The 20,938-nt window shown below is 57.5% G+C and overlaps 1 protein-coding gene across 1 annotated transcript; it reads left to right on the top strand.

The window, feature by feature from the left end:
• The first annotated feature begins 2,435 nt into the window (after nt 1-2,435).
• Nucleotides 2,436-17,644, top strand: PYGM (glycogen phosphorylase, muscle associated). The gene is made up of 20 exons (XM_012463053.3): nt 2,436-2,752; nt 4,084-4,185; nt 4,272-4,350; nt 4,437-4,540; nt 4,877-5,008; nt 6,767-6,878; nt 6,983-7,065; nt 7,507-7,650; nt 7,999-8,091; nt 8,317-8,463; nt 8,659-8,822; nt 9,208-9,322; nt 9,903-10,004; nt 10,340-10,487; nt 10,773-10,831; nt 10,963-11,104; nt 11,932-12,139; nt 16,680-16,814; nt 17,054-17,120; nt 17,233-17,644. The coding sequence occupies exons 1-20, from the start codon at nt 2,510-2,512 to the stop codon at nt 17,380-17,382; spliced, it is 2,529 nt and encodes an 842-aa protein (XP_012318476.1). The 5' UTR covers nt 2,436-2,509; the 3' UTR covers nt 17,383-17,644.
• Nucleotides 17,645-20,938: the final 3,294 nt, after the last annotated feature.

The following is a 20,938-nucleotide window of genomic DNA, read 5'->3' on the forward strand; positions in this document are numbered from 1 at the left end:
GAGACAGCAAATGCCCTGGATGCAAGAGGGGAGGGTAGTTGGGAAAAGATGGAATGAGCTTGGCCTCCCCTGCCCGTAAGATGTGGATGGTCTATGGGGATTGGGTCCTCAGTGGCAGGAACATACAGTCTGGCAGGAAATGGGGGTCAATGCAAAGGAGTGTGTGGCCAAAGCATGCTGCCACAGTTGGGCTGAGGTGACAGCATGGTTAACAAGCTACTGTCTGCTTGGCAGTGACTGCCAAGAAGTCTCAGCTCCACTCATAGCAACCCTCCGAGGGACGAGTGCGGGTTGTGAAGAACATTGGCTGCTGGGCCAAGCTGCACTCGGTGGAGGATGGGGATGAGGCCCAGGAGCCGAGGCTGGGTGCAAGCTGTGAATGGGGGAGAGACCAGAGAACTGCCAGCATTGTTTTTCCTTTTTCTGTTTTGATTTTTATATTACTGGATCTTTTTTCTTTTTTTTGAGATGGAGACTCACCCTGTTGCCCAGGCTTCGGTGCAGTGGTCTGATCTCGGCTCACTGCATCCTCTGCCTCCTGAGTTCAAGCAAGTCTCCTGCCTCAGCCTCCCAAGTAGCTGGGATTATAGGCATGGGCCACCACTCCCGGCTAATTTTTGTATTTTTAGTAGAGACGGGGTTTTGCCATCTTGGCCAGGCTGGTCTTGATTTCCTGACATCAGGCGATCCACCCACCTCGACCTCCCAAAGTGCTGGGATTATAGGTGTGAGCCCCCAAGGCCAGCCTCCGATCACTTTCTGAGCCATGGCAAACCCAGCCCTGGAATCACTAGCTTAGTATGTGGGCAAAACTGCAAGTCCTACAGAGGTCTCCCGACTCCCAAGCCCTGCTTTACCACTGCCCTCAAAAGTCACGGCCACACTGTCTTCTGTGGTGCCATGTTTCCAAGTAGAAATCACCTGAGGTCAGGAGTTTGAGACCAGCCTGGTTCAACAGGGTGAAACCCCGTCTCTACTGAAAATACAAAAATTAGTTGGGCTTGGTGGCAGGTGCCTGTAATTCCAGCTACTCTGGAGGCTGGGGCAGAATTGCTTGAACCCAGGAGGTGGAGGTTGCAGTGAGCCAAGATCATGCCATTGTACTCTAGCCTAGGCGACGAGTGAAACTCCATCTCAAAAAAAAAAAGGTCCTCAGAAACAGCTTGGTCTTCCCCGAATCGGGCTCTCAGTAGCACCTGCAGCTGTCTGGGCTTCTGACCTGCTTCCTTGGCCCTCAGAACAGAACACCCAGCTCTTCCCCTCCAATGGCCCACCACTCAGGAGGCCCAGACAGCCTTTGAACTAGCAGCAGGTCCTGGCTTCCTTTCGCTTAAAAAACAGCAGGATCCAGAGCCTGCCCCCACAAGATGAGGAGGCAGCAGCTGAGAGGCAGGTATTGTTTTTCTCATTGGAGAATCTAAATTTGATGAAGGAATCCAAAGCTCAAGAAAGTAAAGCAACCAGCCTGAGGTCACACAGCAAGTCAGTGCTGGGGCCAGGACACAGCACTGAGTGGGGTGATAGCCACAGCCTCCAGGGAAGGGCCTGAAACTGGGGTCATGCACACAAATGGGGTAAGGTGCCTGAGGTACAGATGAGGCACCCATTTTACAGGACAGGTCACTGAGCTGGTTTACAAAATCCCTGCCCAGGGTGTGGCCCTGAGAGAAGGCCTCCGATTACTTCCTAAGCCGTCAAATCACAGGGAGAACTCACTATCATTAACCAATAGGATGAGGGGATGGGGAATGCCTCAGTTTCTCCCAGGGACTACAATTCCCAGGGCTGCAGGCTAGCGGCCTCCTGCCAACACCGGCCTGTAATCTGACCATCCCTCTCCAAAAGGTCATTCAGAGCTCCTTGAGGGACAGCAACAGGGGGAGCTCAGAGCCGCTCAGCTTTGGTGGGGGTGGAGCGAGGGCTGTGGCCCTGCGTCACACAACCTCCCTCCCTCACACCACCCCTCGTATGCAGGGTCGTGGGTCCCTTTCTTGAAGACATCCAGTGGCCTCTGCTAGTTGCACCTCTTCCGTCAGGGCACAGGCTTGGCTCCTGCACCGCCGCCTGCAGGGGGTCCTGCTTCCTTTTGCCACAACACATGCTCCCATCCTGGTCCGGCCCCGGAGGACAGCTCCCCAATCCAGCACTGTCTGCTCCATCTTGTCTCCAACGCTGCACAAGGCAGGGACAAGGGACAGAAGACCCTTCTGTGTGCAAGGCCTGGAGGAAGTGGGTCAGCACAGGCCTGTGAGCAAGCCGGGCCAGTCTTGGCGGCCCAAGTGGAGCTCATCTCTCCCTCCCCTCCCCTCTCCTCCCCTTGCCCTCAAAATAGCTCCCTGAGCTGCCAGGCCAAGACCCTCCCATTGCAGGGGAGGCGGGGTGTGCTGCCCAGAGCCAGACTTTAAATCCCCTTGAGGCTGGGGAGCTCCACTCCCTGTCTGGAGGCAGTGCTGAGGCCACCGTCCCCACGACCGACCGACAGTCCAGTCCGGCCCGCCCTCCTGCAGCCATGTCCCGGCCCCTGTCAGACCATGAGAAGAGAAAGCAAATCAGTGTGCGCGGCCTGGCCGGCGTGGAGAACGTGACTGAGCTGAAAAAGAACTTCAACCGGCACCTGCATTTCACACTCGTCAAGGACCGCAATGTGGCCACCCCACGAGACTACTACTTTGCGCTGGCCCATACCGTGCGCGACCACCTCGTGGGGCGCTGGATCCGCACGCAGCAGCACTACTATGAGAAGGACCCCAAGGTGCTGCTAGGGACACACTGGGCAGAGGAATGGGCTGGAGGCGCTGCCAGGGAGCTGGAGATCTGGATTTAACTGGCCACCCCTTGTCACTCTAGGTTCCTGGGGTTGGAGAATCCGGAGGTGCCAGGCACAAAGGGTGCTGGGACAACCTGAGGGAGAAGCCTGGGGCAGGGGTGGGGGTGGGGGTCAGGGAGCTCAGAGCAGGTGGGCTGGCCGTAAAGGGTCAGTGCCCACTCGGAGAAGGTTGGAGGGGCTGCTGGTGGGCAGGATGGCGCCTGTGGCCTGGGTTGGGCCCTGGTGGAAGGACCTGTCAGTTGTTGGCTGTGTGCATGGTATGCCTGTACAGCAGGCGGCGCTGGGGCAGCTGGGGCGGCAGAGATCAAATGTCTGGTGGGGTCACTGGTAAATGTCAGCAACCTGATACCCCACGGTGGGGGGTGGGGGAGGGGCAGGCAGATGGGGCCGGGAGAGGACCCAGGAAACCAGGAGACCAGGCACTGGCAGCATCCTAGTTTCTGGTGTCTCTGGGTCTCCTTGCGACTGAGGCTTGAGGGCCAAGGGGAACTGGGCAGTGCAAGGATGGGAGATGACAGTGTCTAGCCTCTGTTTGACCTTGAGCAAATGACTTTTTTTTTTTTTTTTTTTTGAGACAGAGTTTCACTCATTACCCAGGCTGGAGTGCAATGGCGCAATCTCGGCTCACCGCAACCTCCTCCTCCTGGGTTCAGGCAATTCTTCTGCCTCAGCCTCCTGAGTAGTTGGGATTACAGGCACGCGCCATCATGCCCAGCTAATTTTTTGTATTTTTAGTAGAGACAGGGTTTCACCATGTTGACCAGGATGGTCTCGATCTCTTGACCTCGTGATCCACCCGCCTCGGGCTCCCAAAGTGCTGGGATTACAGGCTTGAGCCACCGTGCCCGGCCCGCAAATGACTTTTTCTCTGGGCCTTGGCCTTGCCCTCCTGGGGAGCTCTTGGAGACGCTTCTGCACATCCTGGTTCCCTGCTGGGTATTGGGTGCAGGGGAAGGGGTTCCCACCCTCCCGGCACCTCAGTCCCTGAAGTGGGTATGGCCAACGCCATTTCCCAGATGGGAAGCCAAATCAGGACAAAGTTCTGACTTGTCCAAAGCCAGAGGAATGCTGGAACCAGAACCTCACCTGTTGGGCCCCAAAGCCTGAGACAGGGAGAAACAAACTGGCAACAGGGATAGGACAGCCGGGGCCTGAGAGCAGGGCAGGCGGGCCAGAGGTCCAGGCGTAGCTGGGCCCTGCTGAGTGTTGGTGTGTGGTCCTGATCCCATTCCCTGCCCGTCCGTCTCTCTGGGCAGAGGATCTACTACCTGTCTTTGGAGTTCTACATGGGACGGACACTACAGAACACCATGGTGAACCTGGCCTTAGAGAATGCCTGTGACGAGGCCACCTACCAGGTGTGTGTGGGGTGGGGCGATTTGTGAGGACTGGGGGTTCCCCTGCTGACACTTGGCCCTGACCACTGCCACCCTCACCCCTCCAGCTGGGCCTGGACATGGAGGAGCTGGAGGAAATTGAAGAGGATGCGGGGCTGGGCAACGGGGGCCTGGGCCGGCTGGCAGGTAAGTGGGCAGGGCTGTGAGGGTGGATGGGCAGATGGGGTCCTCCGTGCTGGGTCCCTGACACCCACCTCCCTGCACACCCCTAGCCTGCTTTCTGGACTCCATGGCGACACTGGGCCTGGCCGCCTATGGCTACGGTATTCGCTATGAGTTTGGGATTTTTAACCAGAAGATCTCCGGGGGCTGGCAGGTGAGCAGCCTCAGCTCTAACCTTGTGGGGTCTAGTTGGGATGGGGAAGACCCCCACTTGTTTATCATCTCTGCATAGGTCCAAAACAGCCCCAAGCTCTGCGGAAAGTATCCTTGCCGCTTCCCAACCCCCGACCCAAAGCCAGCTGGTGCCCCTGGAACAGGTGGTTCATGTCCTGGAGAGCCCAGCAGACCAGGGGCCTACCTCAGAGCCCCTAACTCATACTTGGTGTAGGGTGCCCCGGGCCGCAGCCCCTGCCCCGCCCCACCGTGCACTGTGTTGTGAGTGCCTGCATTGACACTGCCTGCCTTTCTCCCCAACCTGCCTTGGGCTCAGATGGAGGAGGCCGATGACTGGCTTCGCTACGGCAACCCCTGGGAGAAGGCCCGACCTGAGTTCACGCTACCTGTGCACTTCTACGGCCATGTGGAGCACACCAGCCAGGGTGCCAAGTGGGTGGACACACAGGTGAGGATGAAGCTGGGGGTCGGGGGAGCCCAGAGAAGGGGAGGGAGGAGAAGGAAGCCTATATAGGAAGCATGACCCAATGTATTTTACAACTGAGGATGCTGAGGCTCGGGGAGGTTAAGTGACTTACTCAAAGTCACACAGCTGAAGCCAGGAAAGACTAGAGACAGGGACACAGGGGACCCAGCCTAAGTGCAGAGCCTGGAAGGAGAGAGAGGCTGCCCCGTTCCCCCAGTGTCTCCACATGACCTGGCTCCACTCCACACCAGGAGATTTATCAAAGGACCATCTTGGCGACTTGAGTCTGCCCCATACATCCCAACAGCAGCAGCCCAGAGCAGGAGAAAATTCAAGCCTTTCGAGAGGAATTCACTCGTCACACAGCGAGTTAGAGGGATCCTAAAAGCAAGCCAAAGCTGGACACGGTGGTTCATGCCCATAATCCCAGCACTTGGGAGGCCACGGTGCGAGGATGGCTTGAGTTCATGAGTTCAAGACCAACCTGGGCAACATAGACAGACCCTATCTCTACAAAAAATAAAAAAAATAGACTGAGGGCATGGCTCATGCCTGTAATCCCAGCACTTTGGGAGGCCAAGGTGGGAAGGTCAATTGAGCTCAGGAGTTCAAAATTGGCCGAGTGCGGTGGCTCACGCCTGTAATCCCAGCACTTTGGGAGGCTGAGGTGGGTGGATCACCTGAGGTTGGGAGTTTGAGACCAGCCTGACCAAAACTCCCAGCTACTCAGGAGGCTGAGGCTGGAGAATCACTTGAATCCGGGAGACGGAGTTTGCAGTGAACTGAGATCATGTCACTGCACTCCAGCCTGGGCAACAGAGTGAGGCTCCATCTCAAAAACAAACAAACAAACACCAAATCCCAGTTCGGGCAATCTTCCTGCTGAAGCTTCAGGTCATCAGCCCACAGAGGGGCTGCAGATAAACCAGTAGGCTTTCAGAACTGAGCATTTGCTGTCAGCCAGGCTAGGCCCAGTGGGGGCTGCTGGCAGTCCATGCCAGGTGCATGTGGCAGCTGGCACAAGTGGCTGTGGCTGGAAGGCAGGAGACCTGGCTCCCTCTGGTGCTGCCAGCCTGCTGTGTGCTCAGGGACCAGTCCTTTCCCTCTCTGTGTGTCAGCTCCCACTCTGCTCCAATCAAGGTGACTGAGTGTGGGGAGGGAAGGCAATGCCCCTTAAAAGGGCTCCCTTGGAGGAGTGGATGTACCCCTAGCACTGTGATAGCAGACAGTTATTGATGTTTGCTAGTTATGGAAGGCGGGTCAGCGTTAGTCACTGAGAATTAGCCGTGTGGTCAACTAGGCCTGAGGTCTTTGGGTGGACTTGACCTCTGTGACCCCTTCAGCCTGGCCCTGGGTTCCCCAGTCCTCTCATGAGTCCACAGTGTCCTCTAGCTTTTGCTCAGGCCATGCTGGCCAGCCCAGCCCCCCATTGCTGCAGAGAGGTCACCAACAAAGCCCCTCCTGGGCTCCGGGCTTGTCACCCGCCTCCTTCCATTTTCCTCACCACTGTCTGCCCAAGCAGGGCTTACTGGTGTTGGGGAGGTGTTGAGGGTGTTTTCTCTCTAGATGAGGTCCAGAGAGGCTGTGGGGTTTGCTGATGGTTACACAACTAGTTGATGCTAGCGTTGGGACAAGAGCTGGGGTCTGCAGAGTGCAGGGACAAAGCCTTGAGTGCCAGCCCTGAGGGGAGGGAGGCAGATGCCAGGACCAGGCAGCTCCTGACAGGATTGCCCCCTGCAGGTGGTACTGGCCATGCCCTACGATACACCCGTGCCCGGCTATCGCAACAATGTCGTCAACACCATGCGCCTCTGGTCTGCCAAGGCTCCCAATGACTTCAACCTCAAGGACTGTGAGTTCATCTGCTGGTAACAGCCCAGCCTGCCCGCCGGCCCCAGCCTGCCCGCCGGCCCCGCCCTGCCCAGGCCTTACCCTCTCCCCACTCTCGTCTCTCAGTCAATGTCGGTGGCTACATCCAGGCTGTGCTGGACCGGAACCTGGCGGAGAACATCTCTCGTGTCCTGTACCCCAATGATAATGTGCGTCAGTCTCTGGGTGGTGGGGGGCACTGAAAGCCTGAGTCCTGGGAGCGGGGGGTTAGGAAGAACTGAGGAAGGACACTTGCTGGTGCCCTACTCACACCCAGGGCATACTGTGGACTTGTGCATCCTGTGCCCCCATCTTAAGCCTTTTGAGCACAAGGACACCTGAGTCCTGAGGGAAGTGGGTTAGCGAAGGGCACTTTGGAGGAGCTGTCCCAAGGCGACACCCACGATACTCTCGGTTCTTGTGCCCCGCTTCCTGACCCTGTCTCTTGCCACTACTTCTTGGTGGAGGAAAATTCCCTGGGTCCCAGAAAGGGATCCCGACTTAGGGCTCAGGGGTCCTGGTGTGAGTGGGAGTCCCTCCCGGCCACACCCACCGCAGCTTTAGGCCACGCCCCTGCCGCCTTGACTCACGCTGCCTCGTGCTGTCCCCAGTTCTTTGAGGGGAAGGAACTGCGGCTGAAGCAGGAGTATTTCGTGGTGGCTGCCACCCTCCAGGACATCATCCGTCGCTTCAAGTCCTCCAAATTCGGCTGCCGCGATCCCGTGCGCACGAACTTTGATGCCTTCCCGGACAAGGTACTATGTGCGTAGAGGGCGCCTCTGCGCCAAACAGTGTGTGCCGGGCCTCTCCCTCCAGCCTCAGCCCAACTGCCCCATGTAATAGATAAAGGAGTGGAGGCTGGGAGTGTGGGAGGGTCACTTGCTCAGGTCAATCCACAGTCTCATAACCTCGGCTTCCCTCCTCCTCCTGCCCCACTCCCCCCCACCCCATTCCTCCCACCCCCATGAGCGCCTGCCTGCCTCTGCCCTCAGCCCATCACAGAACCGTGCTGGGATGTCTGGGGGTCTCCGAAGTGGCAAAGGACAGTGACCATAGCATGGTATGTGGTTTGGAGCTCAGACTGACTCCTCTGCCTATCCCAGGTGGCCATCCAGCTCAATGACACCCACCCCTCCCTGGCCATCCCCGAACTGATGAGGATCCTGGTGGACCTGGAGCGGCTGGATTGGGACAAGGTGGGCTTCAGGGCCCCTCTGCCTCATTTGACACTCTCCGCTTCAGGGTTCCCTTCCCAGTTTGGGGACATGGGAGGATATGAGTGGAGTGAACAGATTGGAGCCTGAGGCCAGAGGGACCGTCCTAAACCTGGCACTGCGGTGGGAGGGCCTGCTGGGCTGCATAGGGTGTGGGGAGAGCCACTGGGCTGAGGTCTGCGTCCTGACTTCCCACCCGTGTGCCAGGCGTGGGATGTGACAGTGAGGACCTGTGCCTACACCAACCACACGGTGCTGCCCGAGGCCCTGGAGCGCTGGCCGGTGCACCTCTTGGAGACGCTGCTGCCACGGCACCTCCAGATCATCTACGAGATCAACCAGCGCTTCCTCAACGTAAGTTGGGAGGCTTGGGGGACAGTGCGGGGACGAGGGAGACACCCAGTCTGGCCTGGGAGTAGGGGCGCCCAGCCAGGGCCCTGAGACTCTGGGGCAGTGAGGGCTCTGGGCAGAGCTCTGGGGGGTGTGGGACTGGGGACTGCAGACTGGGGTTCCTGGACCTGGTCCTAGCTCTGGGCTCTTTGGGCACAGAGGGTGGCGGCCACATTCCCAGGGGACATAGACCGGCTGCGGCGCATGTCGCTGGTGGAGGAGGGCGCGGTGAAGCGCATCAACATGGCACACCTGTGCATCGCGGGTTCGCACGCTGTCAATGGCGTGGCGCGCATCCACTCAGAGATCCTCAAGAAGACCATGTGAGCCCTGCTCTCCAGACCCCGCCCCTCTCTAGGCCCCACCCAATCCACGCCTCTGTCTCACAGAGGCCCCGCCCATTCCACGCCTCTGTCTCATAAGACCCCGCCCCTCACCGCCCTGCCTGACCACTCATGGTCTCTAGCCTTTCATGGTCTCTGGCCCCGGGCGGCACTCACAGGTAGCGTCATTCTTACAAGCACGGTAGCCCCTTCCAGTGCTGCCCTGTCCTGAGATGACCCCCTCTTACATACAGCATCCCCCACCTTCCCCAGGTCCACATTCCCCACCCTAGGCCCCTTTCAGCAAGACAGGGTAGGGGCCCCAGGGCAGAGGCCTTCATCCTACAGGGGTGAGTGGCGACCCTTGTCCAACCTCATCCTGCAGCTTCAAAGACTTCTATGAGTTGGAGCCTCATAAGTTCCAGAATAAGACCAATGGCATCACCCCTCGGCGCTGGCTGGTTCTGTGTAACCCTGGGCTGGCAGAGGTCATTGCTGAGGTGAGAGGCCGTTGTATGGCCAGTAGGGTCAACATGGGTCCCTGCAGGGATCAGCTGGGTATAGTTGTGCAGGTGGTTCACTGCGTCAGGGCTCCCAGCCGAGGGCTGAAATCCCTCCTGCACTGTGTTCCCCAAGCCTCACATCCGCCTGAAGGAGGGACACCATTCTCTTATTTGCATGAGGGTGCTCTATGTGCCAAGGGAGGCCCTGGCTGTGGAGGTGAACCCAGCAAAGGTCGCAGTCTAATGGAGGGAGTCATCCATGGGTCACATCTGAAGTGAGCCTGGAAAGGGCAGATATCTGGCAGAGAAGGCACAAGGTCATGTTGGTGTCAGGCAAAGCTTTGCCAGGAAGCCAGGAAGGACTGCTGGGGTCAGGTGGCGTCAGCCTTCGGAGCTCAAGGACGGGAGGGGAGGAAGGTAACCATGGATGCCCTGTGCCCCAGCTGGAAGGCTGGAGGAGGAGGGGCTGGGAGGGCTCCCAGAGCAGCCTGCTGGATGGAGGGGGCTTGGCTGACCTGGAAAGGCCCCCTTCTGTGTTGGGAGGAGGAAGGACGGGGATGGGCTTGTGTTCCCACAGCGCATCGGTGAGGACTTCATCTCCGATCTGGACCAGCTGCGCAAACTGCTCTCCTTTGTGGATGATGAAGCCTTCATTCGGGATGTGGCCAAAGTGAAGCAGGTGGGGAGAGCTGCAACGTGGGACAGCTGTGCTGTGTGGAGAGCACTGGAGGGGCCAGATATCTGGGTCAGGCGTGGCAAATGGAGTTCATCTCTCCTGCCCACCCAGGCCGTTGGTGGAAGCTGCCTGGAGTCTGTGGTGGGAAGGCATCACCTGACCTCACATGAATAGTGCTGACATTGATTAGCAATGTCTGCCCTGGTGCAGGCGTGGACAGAAGTAGCCAGTGAGCCTCCTGGCATCCATCCTCCCGGGCCTGAGTGAATAGAGTGTGGACGGTAGGATTTCCTGAGGCTGTGGCCTGTTGGTGAGCCCTTCCCTGTCTCTGCCTCCAGGAAAACAAGTTGAAGTTTGCGGCCTACCTAGAGAGGGAATACAAAGTCCACATCAACCCCAACTCACTCTTCGACATCCAGGTGAAGCGGATTCATGAATATAAACGACAGCTCCTCAACTGCCTCCACGTCATCACCCTGTACAACCGTGAGTGGCAGCCGCTCTGCCCTGTCTCTCAGCGCTCCCCCGTGTTCCTGCCGGCATAGCACATGCTGCCCAAGCAACATCTCCTTTGGCCTTGTGACAACTCTCGGGACATGGAATTATCTCCATTTCACAGATGGGCAAACTGAGGCTCAGAAAGGGAGAAGTGACAGTCACAAAGCACGTGATTGTCCAAGTCAGGCCTACTGTCTCATGACCCAGCCTCTGTCAGGAGCTACTACCCAGTGGGAAAAGCGGGCCCACCTGATCCCTCTCATTTCTCCACAGGCATCAAGCGAGAGCCCAATAAGTTTTTTGTGCCTCGGACTGTGATGATTGGAGGGAAGGTGAGAAGCCAGGCTCCAGTCCGGGGCTCCCGTCCTTTGATATATCCAGGTTGAGGTCAGCCCAGCTGGGTTGTAGGATAGGGGGTGGGGGTGCCTGGTGGTAGAGCTGACCCCAGACTGTGTCCTCTCAGGCTGCGCCTGGGTACCACATGGCCAAGATGATCATCAAACTCATCACAGCCATTGGGGATGTGGTGAACCACGACCCGGCAGTGGGTGACCGCCTCCGTATCATCTTCCTGGAGAACTACCGGGTCTCACTGGCTGAGAAAGGTGGGTGCTGCCACCAGGGATCCTAGGGAGGCTCTGACTAGTTCAGTCCTAGGAAGAGGCATCAGTCCTTTCTTCCTGGGATACTTGTATTTGAAAGAAGAATCTGGAGAGGCCAATGCTTAAGCCATGAGGAGGCCGGACAAGGTGGTTCATGCCTGTAATCCCAGCATTTTGGGAGGCCGAGGCGGGTGGATCACCTGAGGTTAGGAGTTTGAGACCAGCCTGGCCAACATGGTGAAATACATCTGTACTAAAAATACAAAAAAATTAGCCAGGCATGGTGGTGGGTGCCTGTAATCTAAACTACTTAGGAGGCTGAAGCAGGAGAATCACCGGAACCCAGGAGGTGAAGGCTACAGTGAGCTGAGATCACACCACTGCACTCCAGCCTGGGCAATAAGAGCCTAGGTGGAGGAGGGCGCCGTGAAGCGCATCAACATGGCACACCTGTGCATCACGGGTTCGCACGCTGTCAATGGCGTGGCGGGCAATAAGAGCCCATCTGAAACACCATCTGAAAACAAACCAACCAACCAACCATGCGGATGCCCTCTAATGGTGGAATTTCAGGCAGTACAGGGTGAAATTACCTTCAAATCTGCAACAGAGGTGGGGAAATCCAGGTTGGACCTAGATGGTCAAGAATCTACAGGAGGTGGAGGGCAGTGGGGGTGCAGTGTGAGAGGGAGACTTGGCTGGTGAAGACTGGGAGCTGGGGGTGCAGGGGACTCTGAGTCCAGCTATGTCTGGGGCCAGCCTAATCCGAGTCCCCAGCTGATGTGGGGCTCTTCCCTGAGCTGACTTGTCCCCCTGCTGCCACCACACAGTGATCCCAGCTGCAGACCTCTCTGAGCAGATCTCCACTGCGGGCACAGAGGCCTCAGGCACTGGCAACATGAAATTCATGGTCAACGGGGCTCTGACCATTGGCACCATGGATGGGGCCAACGTGGAGATGGCAGAAGAGGCGGGAGAGGAGAACTTCTTCATCTTTGGCATGCGGGTGGAAGATGTGGAAAAGCTCGACCAGAGAGGGTATGGGGGTCAAGGGCTCCAAAGCTCAGGGTTCACGGGTGATGAACCCTGGAGGGTGGTGCTGGGCTTGAGAGGCACGCCAGCAAAGACTGGTCCAGGCCCAGCAAGGTCTTGGTCATGGCTGCAGGATTCTGGAAAATTTTAGAGGGTGCTTACAGCCAATAAGGTTAATGAAATGGGAAAAGAAAGAAGTAACACAGAACTGAAGGAAAAGGAAGAGAATTTTTTTTTTTTTTGAGACGGAATCTCACTCTGTTGCCCAGGCTGGAGTACAGTGGTGCAATCTCGGCTCACTGCAACCTCCACCTCCCAGGTTCAAACGATTCTCCTGCCTTAGCCTCCCAAGTAGCTGGGATTACAGGCGTGTGCCACCACACCCAGCTAGGAAGAGAATATTATATCAATCCTAAGAGATAATATTGTTCGGGAATTGGTAGTAAAAAAATCCTTGCTCCCTGGAAGCCATGGCCAAAAGGGAAATATGAGCACAGTAGTTACAAGGGGCCTGGGGTCAGACACAGTTCTGCAGAGGAGACGCTATCCTGGCATTACATTTTTAAAAATTGTTTTCATTTGTTATTTTATGTTATTTTTATTTTTTTGAGACAGAATCTCACTCTGTCACCCAGACTGGAGTGCAATGGCCTGATCTTGGCTCACTGCAACCTCCACCTCCCAGATTCAAGTGATTCTCCTGCCTCAGATTATAGGCACCATCATGCCCAGCTAATTTTTGTATTTTTGTAGAGATGGGGTTTCACCATGTTGGCCAGGCTGGTCTTTAACTCCAACCTCAAGTGATCCACCTGACTTGGCCTCCCAAAGTGCTGGGATTACAGGCATGGGCCACTGCGCTTGGCCAAAAATTTGTTTTTATTATTTATTTATTTAGTTAGTTATTTTGAGATGGAGTCTCACTCTCTTGCCCAAGCTGGAGTGCAGTGGCACGATCTCGGCTCACTGCTGCAACTTCCACCTCCCAGGTTCAAGCGATTCTCCTGCTTCAGCCTCCTGCGTAGCTGGGATTACAGGCACACGCCACCACTCCCAGCTATTTTTTTTGTACAAAAATTTGTTTTTAAATAATCTTTTTCTTATCATGAAAGTAATAACGCCAGGCATGGTGGCTCATACCTGTAATTCTGGCACTTTGGGAGGCCAGGGCAGGAGGACTGCTTGAGCCCAGGAGTTTGAGACCAACCTGGGCACATAGTGAGACTCTACCTCTACAAAAAAAATTAAAAACTTAGCTTAGCGTACTGTTGCACATCTGTGATCCCAGCTACTACGGAGGTTGAGGTGGGAGGATAGCCTGACCCTGGGAGATCGAGGCTGCAGTGAGCAGTGATCGTGCCACTGCACTCCAGCCTTGGTGACAGTGAGACCATGTCTCAAAAAAAAAAAATAATAATGCATGCTCATTAGTTGGAAAAAACCACAGAACCAAAAAGAATAAAATAACTGTCATTCATAATCTCATCACCCAGATTTAAAGCTACTGTACCCCTTTTTACGTGTGTTTATATGTTTATTTGTATAAACATATCTCTAATCGGATAGGCATATGCACAGAGTAAAAGAAAAAAAACAAACATAATATATACAGTTCTTAAAAGCTGGGACTAATATATGTACAACTTATTTGTTTATTTATTTTTATTTTTTGAGATGGAGTCTTGCTTTGTCACCCAAGCTGGAGTGCAGTGGCACAATCTTGGCTCACTGCAACCTCTGCCTCCTGAGTCCAAGTCATTCTTCTGTCTCAGCCTCTCAAACAGCTGGAATTATAGGCATGTGCCACCAACACCTGGCTACTTTTTGTGGTTTTCTTAGAGATGGAGTTTCACTCTTGTTGCTCAGGCTGGAGGGCAATGGTGTGATCTCGGCTCACTGGTTCAAGCGAGTCTCCTGCCTTAGCCTCCTGAGTAGCTGGGATTACAGGCGCCTGCCACCACGCCCAGCTAATTTTTTGTGTTTTCAGTTGAGATGGGGTTTCACCTTGTTGGCCAGGCTGGTCTCGAACTCCTGACCTCAGGTGATCCACTTGCCTCGGCTTCCCAAAGTGCTGGGATTACAGGCGTGAGCCACCATGCCTACTTTTTGTATTTTTAGTAGAGACAGAGTTTCACCATGTTGGCCAGTTTGGTCTCGAACTCCTGACCTCAAGTGATCCGCCCACCTCAGCCTCCCAAAGTGCTGGGATTACAGGCGTGAGCCACTGTGGCAGGCCAGTTTTTTTTTTTTTTTTTTTTGAGACGGAGTTTCGCTCTCGTTACCCAGGCTGGAGTGCAATGGCGTGATCTCGGCTCACTGCAACCTCCGCCTCCTGGGTTCAGACGATTCTCCTGCCTCAGCCTCCCGAGTAGCTGGGATTACAGGCACGCGCCACCATGCCCAGCTAATTTTTTGTATTATTAGTAGAGACGGAGTTTTCACTATGTTGACCAGGATGGTCTCAATTTCTTGACCTCGTGATCCACCTGCCTCGGCCTCCCAAAGTGCTGGGATTACAGGCGTGAGCCACCGCGCCCGGCCCCAGTTTTTTTTTTTTTTTTTGAGACAGAGCCTTGTTCTGTCCCCCAGGCTGGAGTGTAGTAGCGTGATCTCAGCTCAATGCAACCTCTGCCTCCCAGGTTCAAGTGATTCTCCTGCCTCAGCCTCCTGAGTAGTTGAGATTATAAGCATGCGCCACCACACTCAGCTAATTTTTGTATTTTTAGTAGAGACACTACAGGGTTTCACCATGTTGGCCAGGCTGGCCTTGAACTCCTGAGCGCAAGTGATCCACCCACCACAGCCTCCCAAATGCTGGGATTGTGGGCTCGAGCCACTGTGCCCAGCTGTATGTACAATTTTTAATCCTGATATCTTTTTTTTTTCTTTGAGACGGAATTTCGCTCTTGCTACCCAGGCTGGAGTGCAATGGCGTGATCTCGGCTCATTGTAAACTCCGCCTCCTGGGTTAAAGCGATTCTCCTGCCTCAGCCTCCTGAGTAGCTGGGATTACAGGCACCTGCTACCACGCCCAGCTACTTTTTTGTATTTTTAGTAGAGACAGGGTTTCACAATGTTGGCCAGGCTGGTCTTGAACTCCTGATCTCAGGCGATCCATCTGCCTCGGCCTCCCAAAGTGCTGGGACTACAGGTGTGAGCCACTGCGCCCATCTTGAATCCTGATATCTTAACATTAGAGAGAGATTTTCCATGTCATTAGTTTTCAAAAACATTTTAAATGTTTGTATAAGATTCCATCCTATGAGCATGTCACAACTTATTTAATCAATTCCATATGGCTGGACATTAAGGTTGATTTCCGGGTTGTTGAATATTACTGTGATGAGCAACCTTTTAACATCTACATCCACATCTGATGATTTCCTTAAGATAATTATTGGAAGGGAGATCCTTCTGAGTTAAAAAGTATGAGTTCCTAAGTCTCTTGACACAGATTGCCAAACTGCTTTCCAGAAAGTTTCTCCCAGTTTACACTCCCACAACAGCTTCCTTGAGTTGGCATTAAACACTGAAAGGAGTTTCTCCTGTGAGACTTGCCTAGAAAGCTGACTGTCCCCTGGGCAGGAGGAGCTGTGAGATGTGAGCACTAGGCCCTGGAAGAACACTCTGGCTGCAGGATGGAGACTGTGTTGGAGGGGGCAGGTGGGGGGCCACTGTGGGTGCTGACACCGTCATGCAGGGAGAGTCGCCTGAGCGTCACACGAGGGGACAGGGATTAGAGGCTTTGTGGGGTAGCGCTGGTTTCTGGTTGGAAGGGTGAGGGTTTGAGACTGGCCTGTGGAGGGCTTTGAGCCGTGGTGGGGGCGCTGAGGGTCAGTTGAAGGGCTGTACCTGTTAGCTGCTCTTGCAGCCCGAGGGCAAGGCCAGATGTGGACTTGGGCTACTGGAGGAGAAGACAAACCGGTGAGGAGACAGCAGGGGCGGCTGGGAGGAAAAGCACTTGCTCGGGGGCCCTGGCGCTAACACTTAGCTTTGTGTCTCCTCCGGGCCTCAGTTTCCTCATTCACAAAGGAGGGATGAAAAGCTGAGTAGAGGCGGAGCTCTGTGGCTCACGCCTGTAATCCCAGCACTTTGGGAGGCTGAGGCGGGTGGATCACCCGATGGTCAGGAGATCCAGACCAGCCTAACCAACATGGAGAAACACTGTCTCTACTAAAAGTACAAAAAATTAGCCGGGCATGGTGGCGTGCACCTGTAATCCCAGCTATTTGGGAGGCTGAGGCAGAAGAATTGCTTGAACCTGGGAGGCAGAGGTTGTGGTGAGCCAAGATTGTGCCATTGCACTGCAGCCTGGGCAACAGTTTGAGCAAAACTCCATCTCAAAAAAAAAAAAAAAGAAAAGCTGAGCAGAGAAGCAGAGAAGGGGGGCTGCTGCAGGGAGGCCCTCTAGAGTGGGTGTGGCAGCCCCAGGGAGCAGCAGGCTGGGCCTGGGTTTTGACCCTGGGGCGTGGGACTTCTTAGCTTTTCTCTGGAAGAGGAGCCAGGACCCCTTTCAGAGGAGCTGACCACAGCTCTGTCCTGGCAGGTACAATGCCCAGGAGTACTACGACCGCATTCCTGAGCTTCGGCAGATCATTGAGCAGCTGAGCAGTGGCTTCTTCTCTCCCAAACAGCCTGACCTGTTCAAGGACATTGTCAATATGCTCATGCACCATGACCGGTGAGCTGGCCGGTCCGGGAACCACGCAGGTGGGGCTGCTGGGCAGATCGAGGCTCAGGCATATGGTGGGGAAGCTGGACAGGGGTCCCATGGCAGTTGGAATCAAGCACCTTTGGAAGCAGCATGACCCTCCAGGTCACCGGCTGTCCACTGGGACAGGACAGGCTTGGCCCTTGACCTCATAGAACTTACCCTAGCTCCTTAAAGTGGATAGCACATGCCTATCCTTTCTCCTCCAGGTTTAAAGTCTTTGCAGATTATGAAGACTACATTAAATGCCAGGAGAAAGTCAGTGCCTTGTACAAGGTGAGGGATCCTGGGCCACGGGTTGTCAGGGCTTTGGTGGCCCTGGTTGGGATGAGGCAGAAGGTGGAGATCCTGCCAGCAGAGTGAACCAGAGCTTCCCTTTGACCTGCAGAACCCAAGAGAGTGGACGCGGATGGTGATCCGGAACATAGCCACATCTGGCAAGTTCTCCAGCGACCGCACCATTGCCCAGTATGCCCGGGAGATCTGGGGTGTGGAGCCTTCCCGCCAGCGCCTGCCGGCCCCGGATGAGGCCATCTGAGCCTCCAGACCAGACCCCAAACCAGCCCTTGAGCCTGTCACCATCCCTTGGACCAGCTCCAGTGCCTCCTGCAGAGGGTGGGGTACTGGAGTTAGATCTCTAAGCCCCCTCCTGGAACCCTCATTTTCCCCACTCTCAAGATCCCAGTGTCCAGCGTGACTAAGGACACCCGCCCCCTTCTTTCCTCGGACTCCCAGTTCTCTCCTGTTTATGGGGTCTGACCAACTGCACCCACTCCCCAATAAATTGATTCTTCTTGGGAGCCTCTCTTCGTTGGGAAATATTTTTAGCTCCTGGCGGGCTCAACAGCAGCTGCGCAATCACTCCCTTATCCTTCATACTCCGCAGGTGCGTCCCAGGGAGGGGGCGGGGGTGGGAAGTAGAGGGGGCGACCCGTGGGGGCGGGGCCTAGGCCTTTCCAGCCCCTTTCCTGGCGTCACCCTCCACGCCTTTCTTCCCAGTGCCGTGTCCATACTAGGTCAGCGGCCAGCCTGGCTGGCCGGGGGCGGGGCGTATGCCTGGGTGGGGCCCACCGGGGCTGGGAACCGGGACTCGGGCTGAGGCCTCCCGGACCACGGAGAATCCACGCTGTTGGGGGTAGGACCCAGGAGCAGGAGGAAGCCGTGGATACTCAGCGCCTTCTTGGCTCCGCCCTTAGCCCCGCCCTGCTGCGGCGTTTAAGGGTCTCTTAGCAGGTGGCTACGCTCGATGCAAAGCCGGGGGAGTGTTAGGGCAGGGAACACTCGCAGATCGCCTAGGCTAGGCCAGTGTCACTCTTCATTATGGGGAAACTGAGGAACAGAAAGGGCCTGTTTCTAGGTCTTACATTACCAAGACTGAAGTGCAGGGGCGGTCCTGGGTCCCCCGCGCCGAGGCTGGGAGGGACACACCTCGGAAGGGTGGTTTGGGGTCGGTGGTTTCACAGTGAGTGTGTTTGAAGCCAAATAGCCGGAAACCGTTACCCGCCCTCCTAGGCCCGGCTAGTGGGGACCCCAACTGCCTGCGGCTGCCCCTCCCAAGTTCCTCCCTGCCGGCCCGGGCTCCAGGCCTCCAATCTCCAAGCTGCGGAAAACCCACCGTCACATGCGTCTTTCCCTTTCCATTCGGCCCTGTGGGGAGCTAGGCTTCCCGGGCCGCGTTCCTCCTGTGTGAACTGGCCCCCCGCCCCCATTCCCAGATCGAGGCCGCGTCTCCAGGTAGCCACGATTCATTCCTCGCTCCCCACAGGCCCCTCTCCCCAAAATGTTCCCAGTCTTGTCCTAGCCCCTCCCCCAGACGATCTCAAGGACCCACTGTCCCCACGCCCCCGACCTCCACCAGGCCTGTGCCTCCCGCTGCCTACAGGAAGACGCCCGGTCCCGGGTCGGGTTAGCCCCGTGGGAACGGTTTGTCTCGAAAACAGGAACCCGGGCTGGGGGCTGGGCGGGGCGCCCCTTCCCCACCGCAGTCCGCTTCCTGCCCCTCCCGGCTTCCTCCGCCCAACACCCAGGCAGGGCGGGGGGCACTGGGGCGTTCCGGTGGGGGGGAGGGACTCTTCGTTTGGGTCCCCCCTCCGCGTCCCGCGGGGCCCGGCCTCCGCTCGCCCACCCTTGGGGCAGCCAGTGGCGCAGCCCCCCGCCCGCGGCCGTGGCCTCTGGGGCGGCGCGGCAGGGGAGGGGTTAAGCTGCTGCAGGGACCGCCGCTTGCGGGGCGAGAGGGAGCCCCCGGTGGGGGAGGCGCAGCCGGTGGTGCGGAGCCCGCGCAGGGGCGGAGAGGGGAGGGGGCGGCCCAGCGCGGGGGCGGGGCGGCGGGGAGCGGGGCCGCGGCGCGGAAAGCGGGCGGGAGCCGCAGCCGCAGCGAGGCCGGCGGGCGGGAGCGCACGGAGGTGGGGCCGACCGGGCCGGTGCAGGCTCCTTGCGGCAGGTCCCAAGAGTGAGTGAGCAAGCTCGGGCGGGGCTCCAGGCAGAGGAGGGCGCCCCCAGGGACCCCCACCGGGGAGGTACAGGCGGGCTGGGGGCGGCGCGCGGGTGGGGAGTCTGCGGCCAGGGTCGGGAAGAGGAGCAACGGCCACGAGAGCTGAGGCGCGCTAGACCCCCGGAGGGCGGGGGACCTCCTCGGCGCACCAGGCTTTTCCCAGCCACTCCCAGCGGAGCCCTCCCCCGCGAACCCCCATTTGACAGATGAGAAAATTGAGGCTCCGAGAGGCAAAGTGATTCTCAAGGTCACACGAGGAAGCGGCAGAGCCAGGCGGAGACGGCTCTGGGTGGCTCCTAGGAAAAGTCCGCCTAAGAACTCCGTCCTGGAGCTCCCCCGTTTTCCAGCCGATGGTGGGGGGAGTCTGTGTAGGGCTGGGGTACCTTTCCGTGGGGCAAGGCTCTGCCAAAATCTGGAAGTGAGGGGAGTCAGGACGCTGGGGCCGCAGGGCGGGGCCTGTACCGCAAATGGGAGGGGGGCGACGGAATGGGCGTGCGCACCCACGGGGGTGTGTGCATGTGTGTGGGAGTGTACATGCGTGGAGAGGCACTGCCTTGCGTGTGTGCACACGTGTGAGGATGTCAGCGCCGCTGTGGCCGCGGGACTCGAGGCTGGCCTGGCTCAAGTGAACAGCGGGTCCAGGAGGCGACCTCGTCCGCGGGTTTGCATTCTGGGGTAGACAGCTGGGTATGTGTGCCTGAGGCTTCCTTCGTGCAGGTGTACAGGGCGTCGGTGCCATTGTGTGTGGGAGACGGAGGATGGGAGGCCGGTGCCTGTGGCCCGGTGCGTGTAAGTGCGGGCGCCTGCACCTCCACGTAGGTCCCCGGCCTCCGACGAATAACTTGGGTGTGGAGAGTGTTTGCTCCTGCCAGGATACGTATGACCCCGCCAGTGACCGGAGTTGCTAATGGTGTCATACACGCACCGGCCACCCCCGGCGCGAGCGCCCCCCTCTGGACACCCTGCTTCTTGCGCGCTTACAGTTCGCCTGTGCGGGGCCGGGGCTGGGGTCAGGAGCGGGGATAGGGAGGATGGACTGTGGACGAGCTGAGCCGGGAGCCCTGGGACCTTTGCAGAGGTGGCCAGGGAGCGCTCAGTTCCCAGGCTCAGGCTTCCCGCTGACGCCTCCCGGTCGCAGCGGGCTCCCCCCGCCCTAGGAATGTTCTTCTCCCATCTAGTCCGCCTCCCCTAGGGCAGGCCCCTGGTGGCCTCCATAGCCCCGCCTCCTCTTCCCGGGCTCCCGAGAGGGGGCGAGGCGGGCAGGACGCCTGGGTTCTCTCCTCCCCCTCCCATCCCAGGGAGAAATTCCTCCGAGGTCCCCTCAGGCTCTGGGTTCCCAAAATAACCCTGCGGGGGAAGGGAGGCTGTGGAGGGAGGGAAGCGGGCGGGGCGCAGAGCGGAGCTGCGGGGTGCTGCAGGTGCCTCTGGGGAGAGGGCGCAAGGAAAAGGGGGCCTGCGGGGCCTGGGGTGCCAGCCAGCCCTGGGATCCTGGCTCGTCCCCATCCTCGTGAAGCCCCTTGACCCTTCTGCGACTCCAAGGGTGGGCCGGAAGCCTCTCGGCGGGTTCGTTTCCCAACTGGAGGGTTGCACCATCCCGGGCCAA

The sequence above is a fragment of the Aotus nancymaae genome, unplaced genomic scaffold, assembly GCF_030222135.1.
Source record: "Aotus nancymaae isolate 86718 unplaced genomic scaffold, 86718_ANA_hifiasm-v0.15.2.pri h1tg000059l, whole genome shotgun sequence".
In the NCBI taxonomy this organism is placed as follows: domain Eukaryota; kingdom Metazoa; phylum Chordata; class Mammalia; order Primates; family Aotidae; genus Aotus; species Aotus nancymaae.